The sequence below is a fragment of the Gadus macrocephalus genome, chromosome 15, assembly GCF_031168955.1.
Source record: "Gadus macrocephalus chromosome 15, ASM3116895v1".
NCBI classification, from domain to species: domain Eukaryota; kingdom Metazoa; phylum Chordata; class Actinopteri; order Gadiformes; family Gadidae; genus Gadus; species Gadus macrocephalus.
In genome coordinates, this window is record NC_082396.1 from 8582923 (window position 1) to 8599531 (window position 16609).

The following is a 16609-nucleotide window of genomic DNA, read 5'->3' on the forward strand; positions in this document are numbered from 1 at the left end:
AAGATAATAAATAGGATGTCTCAAAATAAATAAATAAAGAACTATTCAAACATGCATATATTTGGAGTTGGATCGCTTACTTCTAGTACATTGACAATAGCCGGCATATTTTGGAATTCTGGTTTTTCATCGTTGGCATCCATCACAAACACCGTGACTCGTTCCACCACCTGTGGGGGACACCAGGGACACGCTTACCACTTAAAAGGTTCAGTCTAGGACAAAAACATGAAGTGAATGGATAATAACAGTTTAAATTACACTTCGGCAGTTGATAACAACGACAATTGACCTAGACAAGCAAATGTCTTCCATGTACATGTGCTACAAGGTAACCCTAACCCTACAACTGTACATCAATGGGGCATACACGGTAAGCCTCAGAACATCAGTACATACCTTGCTTCTTCCATCAGTGATGCTGACGAGAACATCGATGGAGTCTTGTTTCTACGAATAATGAAAACTAAATCAGAAATGTCTCCGTTTGGATAATTAAGAACAAAAGTACATGCACAAATGTTGGAATTAGGACAACAACCGTAATCAGTCATCCAGGAAAATGTGAGAGGTTTACCTCTCGATCCAGCTTCTCCACCAAAGTAATGTTCCCAGAAACCGGGTCCACTCTGAAGTATTGTTTGGAGCCGGGGTCAAAGGCAAGGCCGTATCTCACCTCCTGGCCCTCGGGGTCTGTCCCGTTGAGAGAATAGATATGTGTGCCTGTGGAGAGAATTCAGGATCATACTTCAATATTCTGCACTCGTATATATCGTCTCAAAAAGGATGCATATCACGTCAGGTGTGGCTGGGGAGCTGTGCACACAAAGGCTTTCATTTCAAGCTCATCTCGTTGAATTCAATGAGTGGCATCATCACATCCACAAAACAAACCTGAACTATTTGGCATTTCCTATTTGAATGAGTAACTCATAGATTAAATGTTGTTGATTACTCAGTGAACTGGGCAACGAGACATTGAGATGTTTTTTTCCAACGGTGAATTAAGATACATGTCAACAGCGGCAAGAGGGTTGGGCGTCTTGCTCAAGGTTAGCCCGCAAACTATCGGGATCGATCCCGGTTCCATCCAGCTCAGGGTTGTCTCGAAACACTATCGAGCGGCGCCCAGTTTAAGCTAAATGTTGTGGCTGTTCCAGACGTGCGTGTCTCACCGACTGCTGTGTCCTCAGAGAGGCTGAACAGAGCCAGGTTTCCATTCTGGATGTAGGGTCCGTTGTCGTAGAAATACGGAGCGAAGTCAGCTTGTGCTGTGAAGAAAGAAAGAGAGGGATGCTGAGCAAACTATGGAAACGGGCGTCTCTTCCCATATGCCATCACACTCGTTCAGCAAAAGACTTTCACCATCAATTATTTCATAATTTCTCCAATACTGTGCTATAAATTATCGAAACACACAACCACACACACAAACACACACACACACGCCCACAATTACACAATGTTTTTATATTCCTTGCAAAGGATGCTTGGTCGATAAGGCAAATTCTTTGTTTTCTGTTATGTGAATATTTCTCATAACACAGCATGTATTTGATATTCTTCTAAATATCCCTTGAACCACCAAGTATAAGCCAGGTAGAAGCTAATCTACAACGGCTATTGGAGCCTGAAGCCCCCTGCCTGCTCTATCCCTCTGACAGGGATTACAGGTGAGTTACGTCAGTGTCCTAAAATACCCTTTCTGTGTAAAGGGAAAGACATACCTAGTCTCTGAAATGCTATACGATCATAACAATAGCAAGAAACCTGACATTAACAAGCCTATAAAACAAATGCAACAGATGAAAAAAACAATACAATAACAATAACAGTACAATAGTTAGAGACAATATAAACACTCACATGTGACTGCTAGGAAAGTTAGCAATGATAGAATTGAATAGCAAAGGAGCAAAAAAAACAGGACAAACTTAACGTAAATGCATTCACAATGAACCGTTAACTCAAATGACAAACCAAACATCATAGATTATTCTAAATATATCATCCATTTTTTTTACAGTTTTTCTCTTGTCTGATTTTTTCGTGAACAACTCACCAATGCAGAAGTGCACCACTGTGACAACAATTGAAATATTTAACTTCTTCGCAATCTTCATCCTAAGGAACAAGATGGTTGAGTCGCACCATGAAGAAAGACGGCCGGAAAGAGAGTGTTTGGCATGTAATGTCCGTGTCGAGGTGATGGCAATCCGCTAGAGCAAGAGGTAGATCTTTGTACCAGTGATCACTAGAAAGGCTGAGACAGTCTCTAACAGGTTAATCCAATGACACATCTTAGTCTCACGAAGAGCCACTCATAGGGCCTTACAGTCATACCAGCACAGATCCTCACAGAGGAGAGAAGGACAAGGCCTTGGGCAAACATACTCAGTGTTGACAGGTATTCTGTTCTATATATTTATTCGCATAAAGTTTAGAAATGTGTACAGTTATAACAATGATTATGCATGATCTTCTGCAGCCTAATGTGTTAGCTTTTGTTGTCTTGTGTTGTTTTGTCTGGTTGTCAATTTCTTTTTCTTTTATTTACTTTTTTTCCTGTTATGTTATGGAATATAACGTAATACCTCTATTACCTATATTTTATCATTTTTATATTATATAATAATGATAATATCGTGCCATAATGTAGCATACGATTGTTTCAATTAAAAATCAAATCATTCAATACATTACTCAACAAAAGAGCTCTTTGTATTCAACAGTTTTCCTCATGTTTTAAAACTTAACTGCAAACATGTTCATTAAATGACAACGACGAGGACATGGTGTTTTTGATATAAAGAAAAATACCGGTGGTGCCGTGTCTGGCTCCCCAATGCACTTGGCAGGAGGCTTCAACATGTCCATCAACTCTCATCATAAGTCTACTGATGGCTGCGCCTATAGTGCTCAGCATCTGCTCTGCAGGCCATAGCCATCTGTCCACCTCGGAAACAAACTGAAACAACCTCTACTTTATATAATAAATATATGAATTTCAATTGATGTGATTGCAATCCATGGCATAGGTGAATGCAGTGGTCTCTGTTTTCATTAGAAAATGACGTTGAGGTTTTATCACAAAACTTGGAAATTAATTATGAATGATTTATGGGACTGTAGCACAAATTAAGATTGTTCAGAGGTTCAACAGGATCTTTGATTATATTTCTTTCCCTCTTTTGTTTTTTATTGATTTCCGTCTCACCAACAAGTGTAGAGTCGAAAATCTTATCACACTGGCAAGTTTCCCGTGGTATTTAAGGCACTGAGGCTTAATGGCGTTGTTTGATAATCTTAATCAGCTGCGTAGGGCGTACTACAGAAGGCAGGTGTTGCATAATTCTCCACCACTGATCCTATTTCCACAGATAACATCCACCACAACAACAAAGATCACTTTGTCGTCCACACATCTGTTGGCTGCTCAGGCTAGGTTTCGAAAACTACCGTCAAAGAATAGACTCCAGCACGTGACCTAAAGGAAAACGCAAAGCATCGAAAAAGAAAGTGGTAACACTTGACAAAAAGGTTACATTCATTAACCATGACATAACAATAGTCAATGCAGTAAATAGCATTGGTTAACAATGAATGAATTAACAGTTAACTAATGGTCGAGTAATCATTGGCTAATGGTTTTCATGTTTACTAAGGTAGTAGAAGGTTAGATGTGCTATATAATAATGGTTATTACGGCATTAACTAATTTGAATTAATGGTTAAATAATGTACCTTTATTCTAAAGTGTTACAAAGAAAATAACAAGTTTACAGTTTGTTGCATTGTAGTACAACACTGTAGTGCAGATACCATTCAGTAACATAAGACCAACTGTTTTATAAAACCGTAATTATTGCACTGAAAACACGGTTTCGGTGTAGACACGAACAAAGGAGAAAACAAATATTGATCTGTAAGAGAATGGATGCGTTTGCATGCTAACCTTATATGTTGCATACAAAGGATAAACTTTTTTCTGTGCATTTTTATGCAAGGGAATCAAATCTGCTTTCTAATCCATCTGGCATCAGCCAAATACTACACATCGACCCTTAACCCCTAAAGAACAGGCCAGTCTGTCTGGTGGGGGTAGAGAGTGACTGATGAATGAATTACTTACACAGGGACTTTTACACAAAAGAGGGTTGAATACAAAAGTAAGTCTATGTGCGAAGGATGTTAACATCGTTCACACAAGACACATACATATGTAATTTGTCCTTTGTCCATTGCAGCCACCCCGAAGGGCACAAGCCAGTTCATGAGATATACATGTTGTTAGTTCTAATTTTTTTCAATCTAATATAAATAATATATAATAATAAGTGAAAAAATTGCAATGTGATTGCTGTGTAAAGTTATAGGTTGATTTTTGTACGATCACTCAGCCGACCGCAGAGACCACCTACCGACTTCAAACTCTGAGTGACAGTGGGCAAGGCCCTGGTTTCAGGTTTAAATCCCGGACTGCTGGCAGATGGCAGCGGCCTTCAGATTAACCCGCTGCTCTTCAACCCATGCTAGGCTTGTAAGGCAGCCCGGGCCAGTCTGTGGTTGAGACCCCGGGTCATTCAGAAGCTCAGAAGTTAAGACTTGTACTAAAGAAAATACAACTACATGTGATCTCAGAGTATTAATGTTGTATTATTGGTTAATATCAGTTATCCTAAAAACACCTGTCTGGGAAAAGTAAGTAAGTATTGTCTGATTTTATCAGGTGGACTTTTTGTAAAACATAAATACCCAACATAGTCCTATATGTCCTCCAATGGGCAAATTCTAAAATAAATCTAAACCAGTGATTTGAATATAATATGACGAGGTGATCGCACAACTCTTTTGCCCATCTCGTCATCTTCTTACTTTCTTATCCCCTGTCTACAAACACACCAGCATGCACTGGCCCATGGGAAATCTCACCGGGAGCCCAACGCAAAAAGCATCAGCATCCCTCACTCTGCATCATCTGGGGAGATTAGAGACGTCAACGCACAGCCATGACAGACCTTCGTCAAATAGGATCAGTGTTGCCTCTTTTTTTCCCGCACTCTCTCCATTCTTATCTGCCTAAATCTACCATCGTCAGGCCGTCGCAGAACGATATCCCATAATATCATGTCTGGCGGTGCCCAAAAGGGGTATGGTCTCATGTCATGTGAGACATGGAAGCTAATAGATTTTTCAGTCAAGAAACAATACAGATAGGACAGGGAAATAAACATGTTGATGATAATAATAATATTATCACACAAGAGGATATTTCTGACAGTTCATGGATATAATTTCAAAAGTAAATGTGATAAATAATAATAAAAAAGTAGCATAACCTATCCTATTATAAATAGGTTGATCTTCCAGGATATTTTTACGTTTAAGATTATTTCTAAGAAATTATTTGTGTTCACAATTCCAAACAGGTTGTTTACCAGGATAACCAACCTGTCGTTGTGAATACAATAATCTTGAATGTGCTCCAAAATGTCAGGGTAACAAACCAATTGAATGAGAGGGATAAAATATGTGCTTCTTAAAATGGTGTTGTTTTCATAAAACAGGAAATCGATGTTATGAAAAATTGTGAACAATAAATAATGTTACCAGTTTGGTAGGATTTTTTTTATCTATGAATAACCTGTGAATCCAGAATACCTGAGCTCAAGCTACCCATTGGACTTCACTGTTTTGGATTATCATTATTATTAATGATAATCTGTGGTGCGGTTTGCCAGGGGTGGAAGGGTTATCTTTTTAGTTCTGCTCCACCCCCAAAACTAGGTCACTCTTTTAATCCCACCATGTACAGTAGAGACAGATCAAAAGTAGTCTTTTCGTTTTTGTCAAACTGCAAGCATAGACAGCTTAGTGTTAATGGAAACAGTCAGAGTTTCTCTTAGCAATAATATACAATATTTTCGTATCTGTTACTCGTTTAGTGTATTTGTATTTATTTTCTATCAAAGAGCAAAGCTACTTTTCCCAAATTTACCAAACATGAATTGTAGGCGTATTTCTTAGTGTGGGTATGTTAACACTACATAAATAAGCCTTCTTGTTGAAAGAGGTACCGCTGGTGCGGATTCTTGTCCGTTGCTGCCACCAGGTGGTCAAAAGCAGTAGATGGAGTTGGGCTTCCGTTATTTTCATTAATTCATTCACTAAATATCAGAACAAATTTGAAGAAAAAAAATAGATTTAGATTTAAAGATGTATAATTAATTGCTTTGGAAATCAAATGAAAACAATTTGTTAAAATTGTGTAGGAAATATATATGGGTAGCAAATTAAAGATAACCTATGGAACAGTGCTACCGATAAAGGGATGGGTTTGGTGCCACAACCAGTAATCTCGGTTTGCAATCGGACGTTACTGTGAATAAACTAAATGCAATCAGGCCAAATGAAGAAAAGCAGTTTCCACGCAACAGGTTTTATAACAGCACGTCCACAAGCCATTTTTTTGTGTGGAAAAAAACAACCAAAAAAGACCCCAAGGACTCCTTGTAAATTGGGCACCACGTGACCGTGCATGCATGTACAGGACTGAGGACAGCGCGTACGCGGCTCCCTGTGTATCCTCGACTACTGAGCAGCAGGGCGCAGGAAAAGTTACGGCAAAGTTCTTCATTTAATGCGATTTGATTCCACTTTCACCGTTACGACTTTCCCTAAAGCCATGCAGAGATGTACAACGGCCACCGTAGCCTATTCATGAAAAAACGCGTTTCATCCTTTCTTGAGATGAAATAAAAAAAGTAAACTTTTATTGTAACGCATTCGGACATTTCAGTGAGAGACGACATGTGTAAAAGAACACCTCCCTGAGGGAGCGACGAGTTCCTGAAAACGCAGAAGCCTGGTCCAGTTTTCGTCCCTATTTCTCTTCACATGGGGGAAAGGATCCGGCATCTGTGGATACAATGGGGCAGTGTGTAGCCCCCAATGCAAAGACAATGCAGCAAGATGCTACGAGGGACACTCGGATGTATGATAGTGAACTGTGGCTCTACTGCCGAGGAGCCAGATAAAGGTTTGTAGCTTGGTTTCTTTACCTTCCTTACCTTTTCCTGCATCTTTCTGAGGCTGTGCGTGTAAAACCAGACCAGCTCGGACACGACAGGCTATATTCCACGCAAATAATCATAGTTTTTTTTGTGTTATACATTGCCAATCTACAGAAACATATGCAACATTATGAGATGAATACAAAATAATGGTGACCAGTCCGAATGAAGTGGAAAGTATATCTTCAGCGTAAGCAAGGGAGATCCTTACGATATTGTCAGTGCGACCACCTACCTCCCCCCTATCCACACACACAAGGGGCTTGTGTCTGTTGAATGAAATGTTGTTACTATGGGTATGTGGGTTATATGGTTGTAATGTCAAAGAAACACACATCGATTCATAGACTAATTCAACATGACGATGAAGATGAATAATAATAAAATAAATAAACCCCATCACAATTATCAGTTAAATTCGACAAACTAGTGGGCGATGGAAGCTTATCATCAGCCATTTAGTCAACGACATCTCCATGTGGAACTGCCTCAAGGCCTTGAAGGCAACCATTAACGTAATATGTATACTGAGATGATAAACACGTTGATGTGTATTTCTGCTCCAGCAGATAGTCAGAAATTGCCATACGCTTCAGTGAGTGTTGAATATGCAAAAGCCCTCCGCCGCAAACGCGCCTTCAGCCTGACAGTTTGATGGCTGTGGTGGAATAAGCTCAGATAAAATACACTAGTTTCACAGAAGCATCATCGTAGGATTATACGCAAGTGTCACTCATAACACCAATTATGTGTCCGCTCCTTTTATGTACCAAGGCACGAGTACTAGTCTAAACTAGTGAATCTCTTCTACCCGTGCCGTGGTCCATAGAAGGAGCAGACCCATAATTAGTGTTATGAGCTACACTAGTGTTTGTACTACGATGACGCCTCTCACACATGAACTCATCAAAGGCTTGAAAAGTGTCTTCTCCGTTATTTGCAGAGATCCCACCGAGTCTCCCTGATTTGACAGGTCCAGCTAATCATTAAAGCGATACTGTATGTGTTTTGGCATCACTGCGCTTGCTGAAAGATACTTGCTGGTGACTGTTTATTGAGGCTGGTATGTTTGGCATGAGGTGAGCAATATACATTGCAATGCTCTATATATGTCTGGGCCTGGAAGGATTATAGACCCTATAGCCCTTCCAGGCCCAGACATGTTAGTAGCGTTAGCTCATCCTGTGCACATTAACAATTGTATGCATCAGGAAGAAAAACTGAATGGGACTATTCACATGTCGGTGCCTGTACAACATTTAACTCTGTTTAACTCCTGCTGCTTTATGGGCGGTTGTGATTCATGTAAAGTAAGCTTCCGGGCATCGGCAAGCATGCATTAATAACCAGGCAATGCCTGGAAACCTTTGCCTTCTAGATACATTTATTCAAATAGATTGTGGATTTGTTCCCTCTGTATTTGCATACTCCAAGGGATGTTTTTGGTTAACATGCTATAACAAGCCTATACATTATCCATATGAAGTATTATGTATCTATATGTACTAACATTATCACTTACATCACATTAAAATTAGGGTAGGTGGCTTGGTGACACCAAAAGGGAAATCTAGATTTAGTAAAGATCCCACCCATCCTCCCTTCAGGCCTGCCTCCAAACCCACTCCCCAAAAACAGGCGATTAGCTGACTAGCTTCAGCAAAAGGTATGCCTAGTCTTGTGGAAGACTCTGGTCATGCGCAATGAGAGCACACAATCAGTGCACAGGTGCACAGGTAAGTAGGTAGAACAAATTATTTGATTACCAGGTAGGCTAGCCAGTCATTTCCTAAGGGCCTGCGACAGCCACAGACACCACATTGTTTGCTTTTTTGGACAGAGCATTTTAAATATTGATTGCTCTTGGTGTGTAAAGAGTATATATACAAATATGACAAAAAAAGTTTCTAAAATAAGTCACCTGTGCTTGCTTATTATGCCCTAAAATTGGACTTCTCTTGGATCATCTTAGTTTACTTTAGTAAACTAAGAAACCACTTTAGTAAAAGTAGTAATCATGGTCTTTTTTCCTGATTCCAGACTCGGGCTTCGTCCATAACATCACAAGACATGACAAGAGCGCTGAGAAATGAGTGAGCTGACGTATGCATGACAGCCCCCCCATCTATCAACACACAACTCCAACGGTCTCTTTAGTCAATCCAAGAATCCCCACTCATTATGAAGACCAAGTATGCCATCGTCTTCATCTTTATCGTGGCCCTGGTCATCATCGAGAAGGAGAGCAACATACTGTCAAGGTATTGGGATGAATCAACCCTGAATGCTGAAATGTGTTAATTTTCATGAATCACAATGGTCAGGCTCTTGAGGAAGACGAGGGTGTTTTGCTAAAAAACTTTACACCAATTGAACCAATAATAATGCTGATAATGCTGTTTACCCCTTCCTGTTAGGGCCACCAATAAAACCCTAAAACAATTATAAAGGAGGGCTGTCGTTTCCTAGACTGGTCGCAAATGTCCAGAGACAGACTCATCCCTTGGCTAGTATAAGCCAATACAATACTATTTAGTCATTTAGGAGACACACTTATCCAAAGTTAATAACTGTACATTTTAATTTATGCATCATTGATTGATTAGGAAGTAGGGGTTTGACATTTTGCTCAGGGATCACCTACAGGTATGCTGTGGACATTGGGGTTGTAACACAGAACCTTATGGGTGGGAGTCCAACACCCTAACCACTAGGCAATCATGTAATATCAATAAGGGCTGAAATCGGAAATCTTACGAAACAACTCAATTGTATCGGGGACATAATGTGTGTGCGCTTTTGATCCATGATAATCCATTGCAGAACTCTCAATAGGGTGTCCGATAAGCTGACCCAGAGGCAGACTCCACTGCAGACGTCATCCAGCCCCATGTACGAAAACGAAACGACCCAAAATGCCCTCGCTGACGACCAGGACCCGAGAGATAGAGCTATGGGAAACTACAACGCCAGCGACCCACACAAGCACATCCTGCTCATGGCCACCACCCGGTCGGGCTCCTCGTTTGTGGGGGAGTTCTTCAACCAGCACGGCGGAAACATGTTCTACATGTTCGAGCCCCTCTGGCACATCGAGCGCAAGCTGGCCGACGCGGCAGAGAGCGGGAACGTCACGGGCTTGACGGAGATGTACCGGGACGTTCTCCAGGGGCTCTTCCTGTGTGACTTCGGCTCTCTGGAGAGGTACATCTCGCCGGCTCCCCAGGACCACGTCACCGCAGCGCTGTTCCGCAGAGAGTCCAGTTCGTCGCTCTGTGAAAAGTCGGTTTGCTCCCCCTTCGTTAAGGACATTTTCGAGAGGTATAGTGTTTTTTTTCTGCGGTGGCTGGCTATTCCGTTGATGTACTTCGTTATGAGTTATTTGCCGTTAAAAAAATAATAATAACACATCTACAACCTGCAACTGTCGTCGCAGGTACCACTGTAGGACCCGCCGTTGTGGCCCACTCAACCTGACCCTGGCGGCCGAGTCCTGCCTGTCGAAGAAACATCACGCCATCAAAACCGTGCGTGTGCGGCAGCTTGAGACGCTCCGGCCCCTGGTGGAGGATCCGCGCCTGGACGTCATGGTGATCCAGCTGGTCCGAGACCCGCGGGCCGTCCTGGCGTCCCGCATGGTGGCCTTCTCGGCCCAGTACCAGACGTGGAACTCCTGGGCGCAGGAGGGCGACGTGCCCGAAGACGTGGAGCAGGTGAAGCGCTTCAAGGGAACCTGCGACCAGATCAGGATGTCGGCGGAGCTGGGCCTGGGTCTGCCCAGCTGGCTGAAGGGACGCTACATGCTGGTGAGATACGAGGACATCGCGCACTTCCCCATGCAGAAGGCGGAGGAGATGTACAAGTTCACCGGGATCCCGTTCAGTCCCCAGGCCAAGAACTGGATCCTAAAGAACACCCAAACCACCAGGGGGGCGAGCGGGGTCTACTCCACGCAGAAGAACTCCTCGGAGCAGGCGGAGAAGTGGCGGTATCGCATCCCCTTCAAGCTAGCCCTCGTGGTGCAGAAGCTGTGTGGACCCGCCATGAAGATGTTTGGGTATAAGTTTGTGGATAGCGAGACGGCGCTGCTGAACAGGTCCCTGAGTTTGCTGGAGGAGAGACGGTTTGGCTTCTCACAGGATTGACCAATCAATGATCAATGATCAATCCTGTGATCAATCTCACAGGATTGATCCTAGGACCAAACAGGATGTAGGACGGTTAGCAACAGGGAAGGAGATTGAGGTGGATTTTGTGCGTACCAAGGTGTAGGTAAACAAGGGTCGGACGATGAACTGCATTACTGACTCAGACTGGATATTTTTGGATCGTATTTAACTTTTCATTTGACCATGAAATGCAAAGAAATTAAAGCTTTGTCGTTTCGTGCCTCATGTAAACATAAGGGATGTAGTGCACTTGAAGACCAGTTCATGTTTTAAATGGGAAACTTGGAAATAGAAGATAAGTATTTATTGTGAGATTTTAAGCTCTTTTATCAGTCTATATTTTATATGATTAGGCTTGAGGAGTCGCTTTCAGTGCCGAGTGAAACCGTAACCGCACCGCGACCACCACATGTCCAAAGCCCTGGAGGCTCTTCGTCGGAGCGGTTAAATGGTCAGGTAACTCTATTCGCTTGGAGATAGTCAGGTTTACCGTACCAAGTTTGAAATATTTTTCATACACAAAGTCATACACGATTCAGGATTGATACGTTTGGGTTGGTCAGGCGAAAGGGTTAAAAAGGGAATCCTAAACTTATACCCAAAGGTATATACAATTATCCGACACCATAGTGAATTCATTTGTATTAATGCAGATGTATTGGTAGAAATATCTTAACATAGATTGTATTGTAATCAGAGAGCGTTGTCATTCGACTAAACTATTGTATGTTTAATTGCAACACCTTTCAAGGGACTGATGTTTGTTTGTAATTTGGTTGTGTATGTGTGTCTGTGTTTGTGTCTGTGAGTGTTTGAGTAAGAGATGAAGAAAGGGAGGTTTTATCGATGTGCACTAAAATAGGATGATAGTATATAGTAACAATTTTAACAAATGTTAGAGGTCAGACCAGCGTTATTCTGCACAGGAACCCGATACCTAAGCCATATACAAATCTATATCCCAGACGTTATATTTTCCTATTCCAAATATAGAATACACACATCCTATAACATTAGGGTAGCCTTTACGTCCATTGAACTGTAAGATCTCCGTAAAATGCAGCTACTGTATAGCTTGAAGGTGAATGTAGGTCCTGTCAAGGCCAGCCCTCAGAGCAGCTCTTTTATGGTATATGAAGGTAAGCACTGTGATTTCCCTTCAATGGCTGCTTTATCTTCAGCTTGGCTGAGGCTCCGCCGAAACTGCTGTGCTAGTATTGCTATTTGATATGTGTGACACGTGAATACAGTGAGCTTCTACTCCTTGTAGCATTTTCAAGAACAGCAAGACACTTTAAGCAAGGTTTTCGCAACCACGTAATCACAAAAGCCTACTGTATATGACACTTACTAATACTGCAATAATAATATCATAACAGAGAGAGAGAAAGTTGGCGTGAGTCGTCCTTTCCTGTTCCTTTTTTAACCATTTCCTGACTGTTTCCTTCGTTCGAAAAAAATTCTAGTCATCCACCCCATGAATAAAGTACTTTGGTGTTCTGTGTGTAGTGTATAGCACACTTTCATAAAAGGATAATTTGAAGTGTATGTGTGTATGTTATTCCCCAGCTCTGTGAATTAAGAAAGTTAGCCTACCAAGAAGTGCCCAGTGTGTAGGCCTCATTCTGTACATGGGTGTAGTACTGGTACAGTCTCACCGGGGATCAGTGTTCTGTGTCGTTTAATGTTCCTCCGCCTAAAGTTGTGTGGGAAAGAGCAGAGGCTAAAAACAGTGCCTCCATTCATGCGTGCATCCATTCTGTTTCATTCCCTGCCACCCAGAGTTCACAGCTGTTGTTCTCAGACTCTGTTCCTTAATGCTAGTCGATCTCCATAGCAACATAGCGTGATGCAGATGTTTCCACAAAGTCGTCATTGGTGACTTGGGAATTTTCAGACCGGCAACAGCTGCAAAAACCCCATCAATATTTCTACTTCAAGGTTTTAAACTCACACCCACAATAATCATTCACAATTTGTGCCATTTCTTTTGGCATAGGTCTAAATTATTTTACAAATTATAGACCTACAAATGTACACACACAAAAGTATTAGCTGTTAGATAATTGGTAATTTTGTTAGGTTGCAATATAATATTGTTTGGATGTACATCAATGATGCTAATAATTAGCTTCAAGATAAAAATGGCAACAAAACAGATTATTTTCGAATTATGTTACAGGATGCTGTTGCCATGACAACAGCAAACGCAGTTATCTGTTGCTAGCTAACAGTTTAACAACACAAATGTTATAAAGAGGTAATAGGCCTACAACAAAACAATACAACCAACATATTAGTCTACATTGTAATGTTACATCATGGTGACTTGAAACCCACCTAATCGCAATACACCTCTCCAAAAATAACATGGAAGATAGGTGTGAGAAATGCCATGAAACAAAAATTCTCTGCAAAGTGTAACCCAAACACCTCGGGAAGTAATGTGTAATGTGTTGGACCTCAGAGGTGGAGGGGAAAACCATTTTGTCTATGTAAGCCACCATACAGTGGCTTACAGTACTCATAAGAGAAGGCCTACCTCGATTCATGTGTAAGATACAATACTCTGAAACCAGAATGACCGGAAAAAAGAAGGGTGGCCTTTATGAGGAGCAAGGATATGTCAATTTTTTAATAATTATCAAGTAACTACCTGTTGTTGTTGTTGTTGTTGTTGACAAACCAAATAAAAAAACCTATGTTGGTGCCTTAATGTACTGCTTTTGAGTGGCCAAACTCATTTATTTTAGTAAGACTTGGCTGTTAGAGTGTTGGTGTTCATAACTGAAACATGGTCTTTCATTACTGCAATGCACATTCCCGAAACACAACATATTTGACCAATATTCCAATGACACTTAAACAATAGACACATTTTCAGATTTCAGATTGTTTTTTAAATTATCTTTAAGGAAATAGCCTATATACATAGGGCTATAAAACATTCACAACACAGCATACAAACCAGTTGAAGTTATGGAGAAACCATATCACCACTCCAGAAGGGAGTCTTTTCATCAACCAAACAGGGGAGGGGAGCAGTAGAAGTCAGAATGACTCAATAACATTCAACGTAATACTAACACAGCCGTTTCAGTCTGAGTTCAAGATCAAGCAATGTTTGTTTAAGAGTCAGTTCCAAAAAGCAAATGTCATGAAGCTCATTGCTTGGGAATTTGAGTTTATTTTTTGAAGGAACAATCAGCTAATCTCTTTTGCCCCTTTGTGGTTCATACACTAACAGGAAGAGGCAGAAATGGTTCCATGACTAATGTCAGGAATGTGCCCATATATGTCCTCCAGTACTCCTAAGTTATTTTTAGATAATTTCAGTGCCTTTCTGCAGTTTATTTCAATATTTTTCGAGAAATATTCCCAGCCATTCCAAGAGTTTTCAACGTCGCACCCCCATGAAATAAACATTGATTTGGTGTGTACATGCATACTTAAATGCACTGAGGGAAGCTTAGATAGAAAATATTTCCATTGGGGCCTGAACACTCCCATTCATGTGCACTGGAAAGTTGTCCTGGCTTTGCCCTTGTCTGCTACCTTATCCTCCTCAGCCCCCTGAATAGACTGTGGGTCCCACTGTAGGTCTTCCTTTCAAAGGACACATGATGGCGTAAAGGGAGACAGCAGGATAGTCTGATGGTAGGGCTGGTTTGCCCCAGCTGTTTACTGAAGGTTCTGCATGTTTCTAGGCGTCCTTTTTATATACAAAATATTTCATGGTCTTTTTATTCCTGTATGGAATAAGAGCAGGTAGAGACATGCAAGTGAAGGGTTGAAGGAGAATGAGATTCAGCATAAGTGGCAATCGGCAATCGGATCAAGGTCACTATGACGAACATTCTGTTTGTAGTTAGCTCATTTGTGGGGCGAACCATGGGTTGAGCCACACACTGCGCCTTGTCCAGACATCCTTGAGCAAGATGCATATACAGATCATCTCATTAAAGAAAGATGTCTTTCAAAACGAACCCACAGTAAACTGTGGTAAAAGGAGTCTGCTAAGTGATTAAATAGTATGAAATGTGGCACCCGACTTCACTAGCATTTGCACAAGCAGCTTGCATATCTCACATACTACCAGATGTAAGTTTGTGTATTCAATGGCAGCCTGAATGGTGGTTCTGTGCTGGTGCGAGGGAAGGGTACAGCGCCAAGCAAACAGGATATCTGTCTACTCAATCCCCCTGCTCTGTCCCCTTTTCAGGTTTCTCTTTCCTAAAACATCCCCTACCCTGCCCCTATCCAAACTCCTTAAAGCAGCCCATTTGAGAATAAAGTGCCTTATTGTTCCTTTATCTTCTTGCCTCAATGTGCTCACGGGGAATGGTGTGCTGGATCAGGCGATGTTCACATCCCTCAGCTTTGCAAAATGGCATTCTTGTCAATTTAATTAAAGTTCTGTTCCGTTGGAATTCCGGAAATTCATCAATCTTTGTTCTGTCTGGATGGTCTTTGGCTATTTGATAGCTATAATCGTTTCCATGACTACCCATTAGTGTCTGCACCAAAAGGCAAAAGTATATTGGTAGCTGTGTCGGTAAAGGCACAAAATCTGTCAAAACACATTTAATATTTACTGCATCCACACATGAGGTCTGCTGGAACTCGAGCAAAAAGTACAGCAATGACGAACATTCATAAAAGCCTCATTTATAAAACTCATTTATATTCACATCGTGACTGCTTGGTTTGCTCAGACGTTTATTTCGGGTGGGTGGAGTTCTATGCATCTATAGAGGACCTCTACATCTGGGGCCTAGTTGGAGGTGGGGGCTAATCCTCTCCCCTCCCCCATATCCACCCCTGGAACCCTCTCTATAAATTAGACCACCTTTAAGTCTCTCGCCCCTAATGGGCTGCATTTCTCTCTCCCCTAAGGCGCGCGCTCGCTCGCTCTCTCTCTCTCTCTCTCTCTCTCTCTCTCTCTCTCTCTCTCTCTCTTCCCCCCCCCCCCCAGCTGGCTACCTCTCTCTCTAACGTCTCTCTTTCTTTCTCCCTCTCTGAGTGGCTCTCCCTCTCTCTAAGCCCCCCCCCCCAAAGCTGGCTACCCCTCTCTCTCTCTCTCAAGGTAAATAAATGCTGAGGTCAGGGTGGAACACAGGGTGTTCACTCATGTCCCTCTGCCGTTGCTCCACTCAAAAGCCACCTTGTTTTGAGGCCAACATGTCCTCCACAGACTAGCATACGAGAATAGAACGGCTTTGTGGTACATCCTAAAATTGAAATCTCCAGCAATTGGACTTCCATAAGAGTGACAGCAATGAGATTTACATCTGAACTCTTCCACATAAATTCGTTACTTATAATTAACTTCATACGTGTAGTTTCATGTTTTTCCTCTAGGGAGCA

At 41.7% G+C, this 16609-nt stretch overlaps 2 protein-coding genes across 3 annotated transcripts in view; one reads left to right on the plus strand and one right to left on the minus strand.

The window, feature by feature from the left end:
• Positions 1-2283, minus strand: part of cdhr1a (cadherin-related family member 1a) — a 12666-nt gene extending 10383 nt beyond the window's left edge. Inside the window, exons 1-5 of the mRNA XM_060073748.1 lie at positions 2063-2283; positions 1176-1271; positions 578-723; positions 400-450; positions 81-170 (exon numbers count right to left, since the gene is read on the minus strand). Of these exons, the coding sequence (XP_059929731.1) occupies positions 81-170; positions 400-450; positions 578-723; positions 1176-1271; positions 2063-2123 (444 nt within the window). The 5' untranslated portion in view covers positions 2124-2283. The remainder of the gene's footprint in view (positions 1-80; positions 171-399; positions 451-577; positions 724-1175; positions 1272-2062) is intronic.
• A 4247-nt stretch (positions 2284-6530) lies between these two features.
• Positions 6531-13962, plus strand: chst3a (carbohydrate (chondroitin 6) sulfotransferase 3a). 2 transcript variants are annotated; one of them, XM_060073765.1, is made up of 4 exons: positions 6531-7039; positions 9114-9334; positions 9897-10394; positions 10510-13962. In XM_060073765.1, exons 2-4 carry the CDS (start codon positions 9255-9257, stop codon positions 11216-11218), a joined length of 1287 nt encoding a protein of 428 aa, XP_059929748.1. In that variant the 5' UTR covers positions 6531-7039; positions 9114-9254; the 3' UTR covers positions 11219-13962. The 2 variants fall into 2 exon arrangements, with proteins under 2 accessions (XP_059929748.1, XP_059929749.1); XM_060073766.1 differs by having other exon boundaries at positions 6534-7039; positions 9909-10394.
• The last annotated feature ends 2647 nt before the right edge of the window (positions 13963-16609 follow it).

Excerpts from the sequence above, each read along its gene's own strand:
- chst3a (XM_060073765.1), top strand. The coding sequence starts at position 9,255 with ATGAAGACCAAGTATGCCATCGTCTTCATCTTTATCGTGGCCCTGGTC. Across the intron at positions 9,335-9,896 it reads GAGAGCAACATACTGTCAAG|AACTCTCAATAGGGTGTCCG; the intron begins GTATTGGGATGA and ends AATCCATTGCAG. Across the intron at positions 10,395-10,509 it reads GTTAAGGACATTTTCGAGAG|GTACCACTGTAGGACCCGCC; the intron begins GTATAGTGTTTT and ends CTGTCGTCGCAG.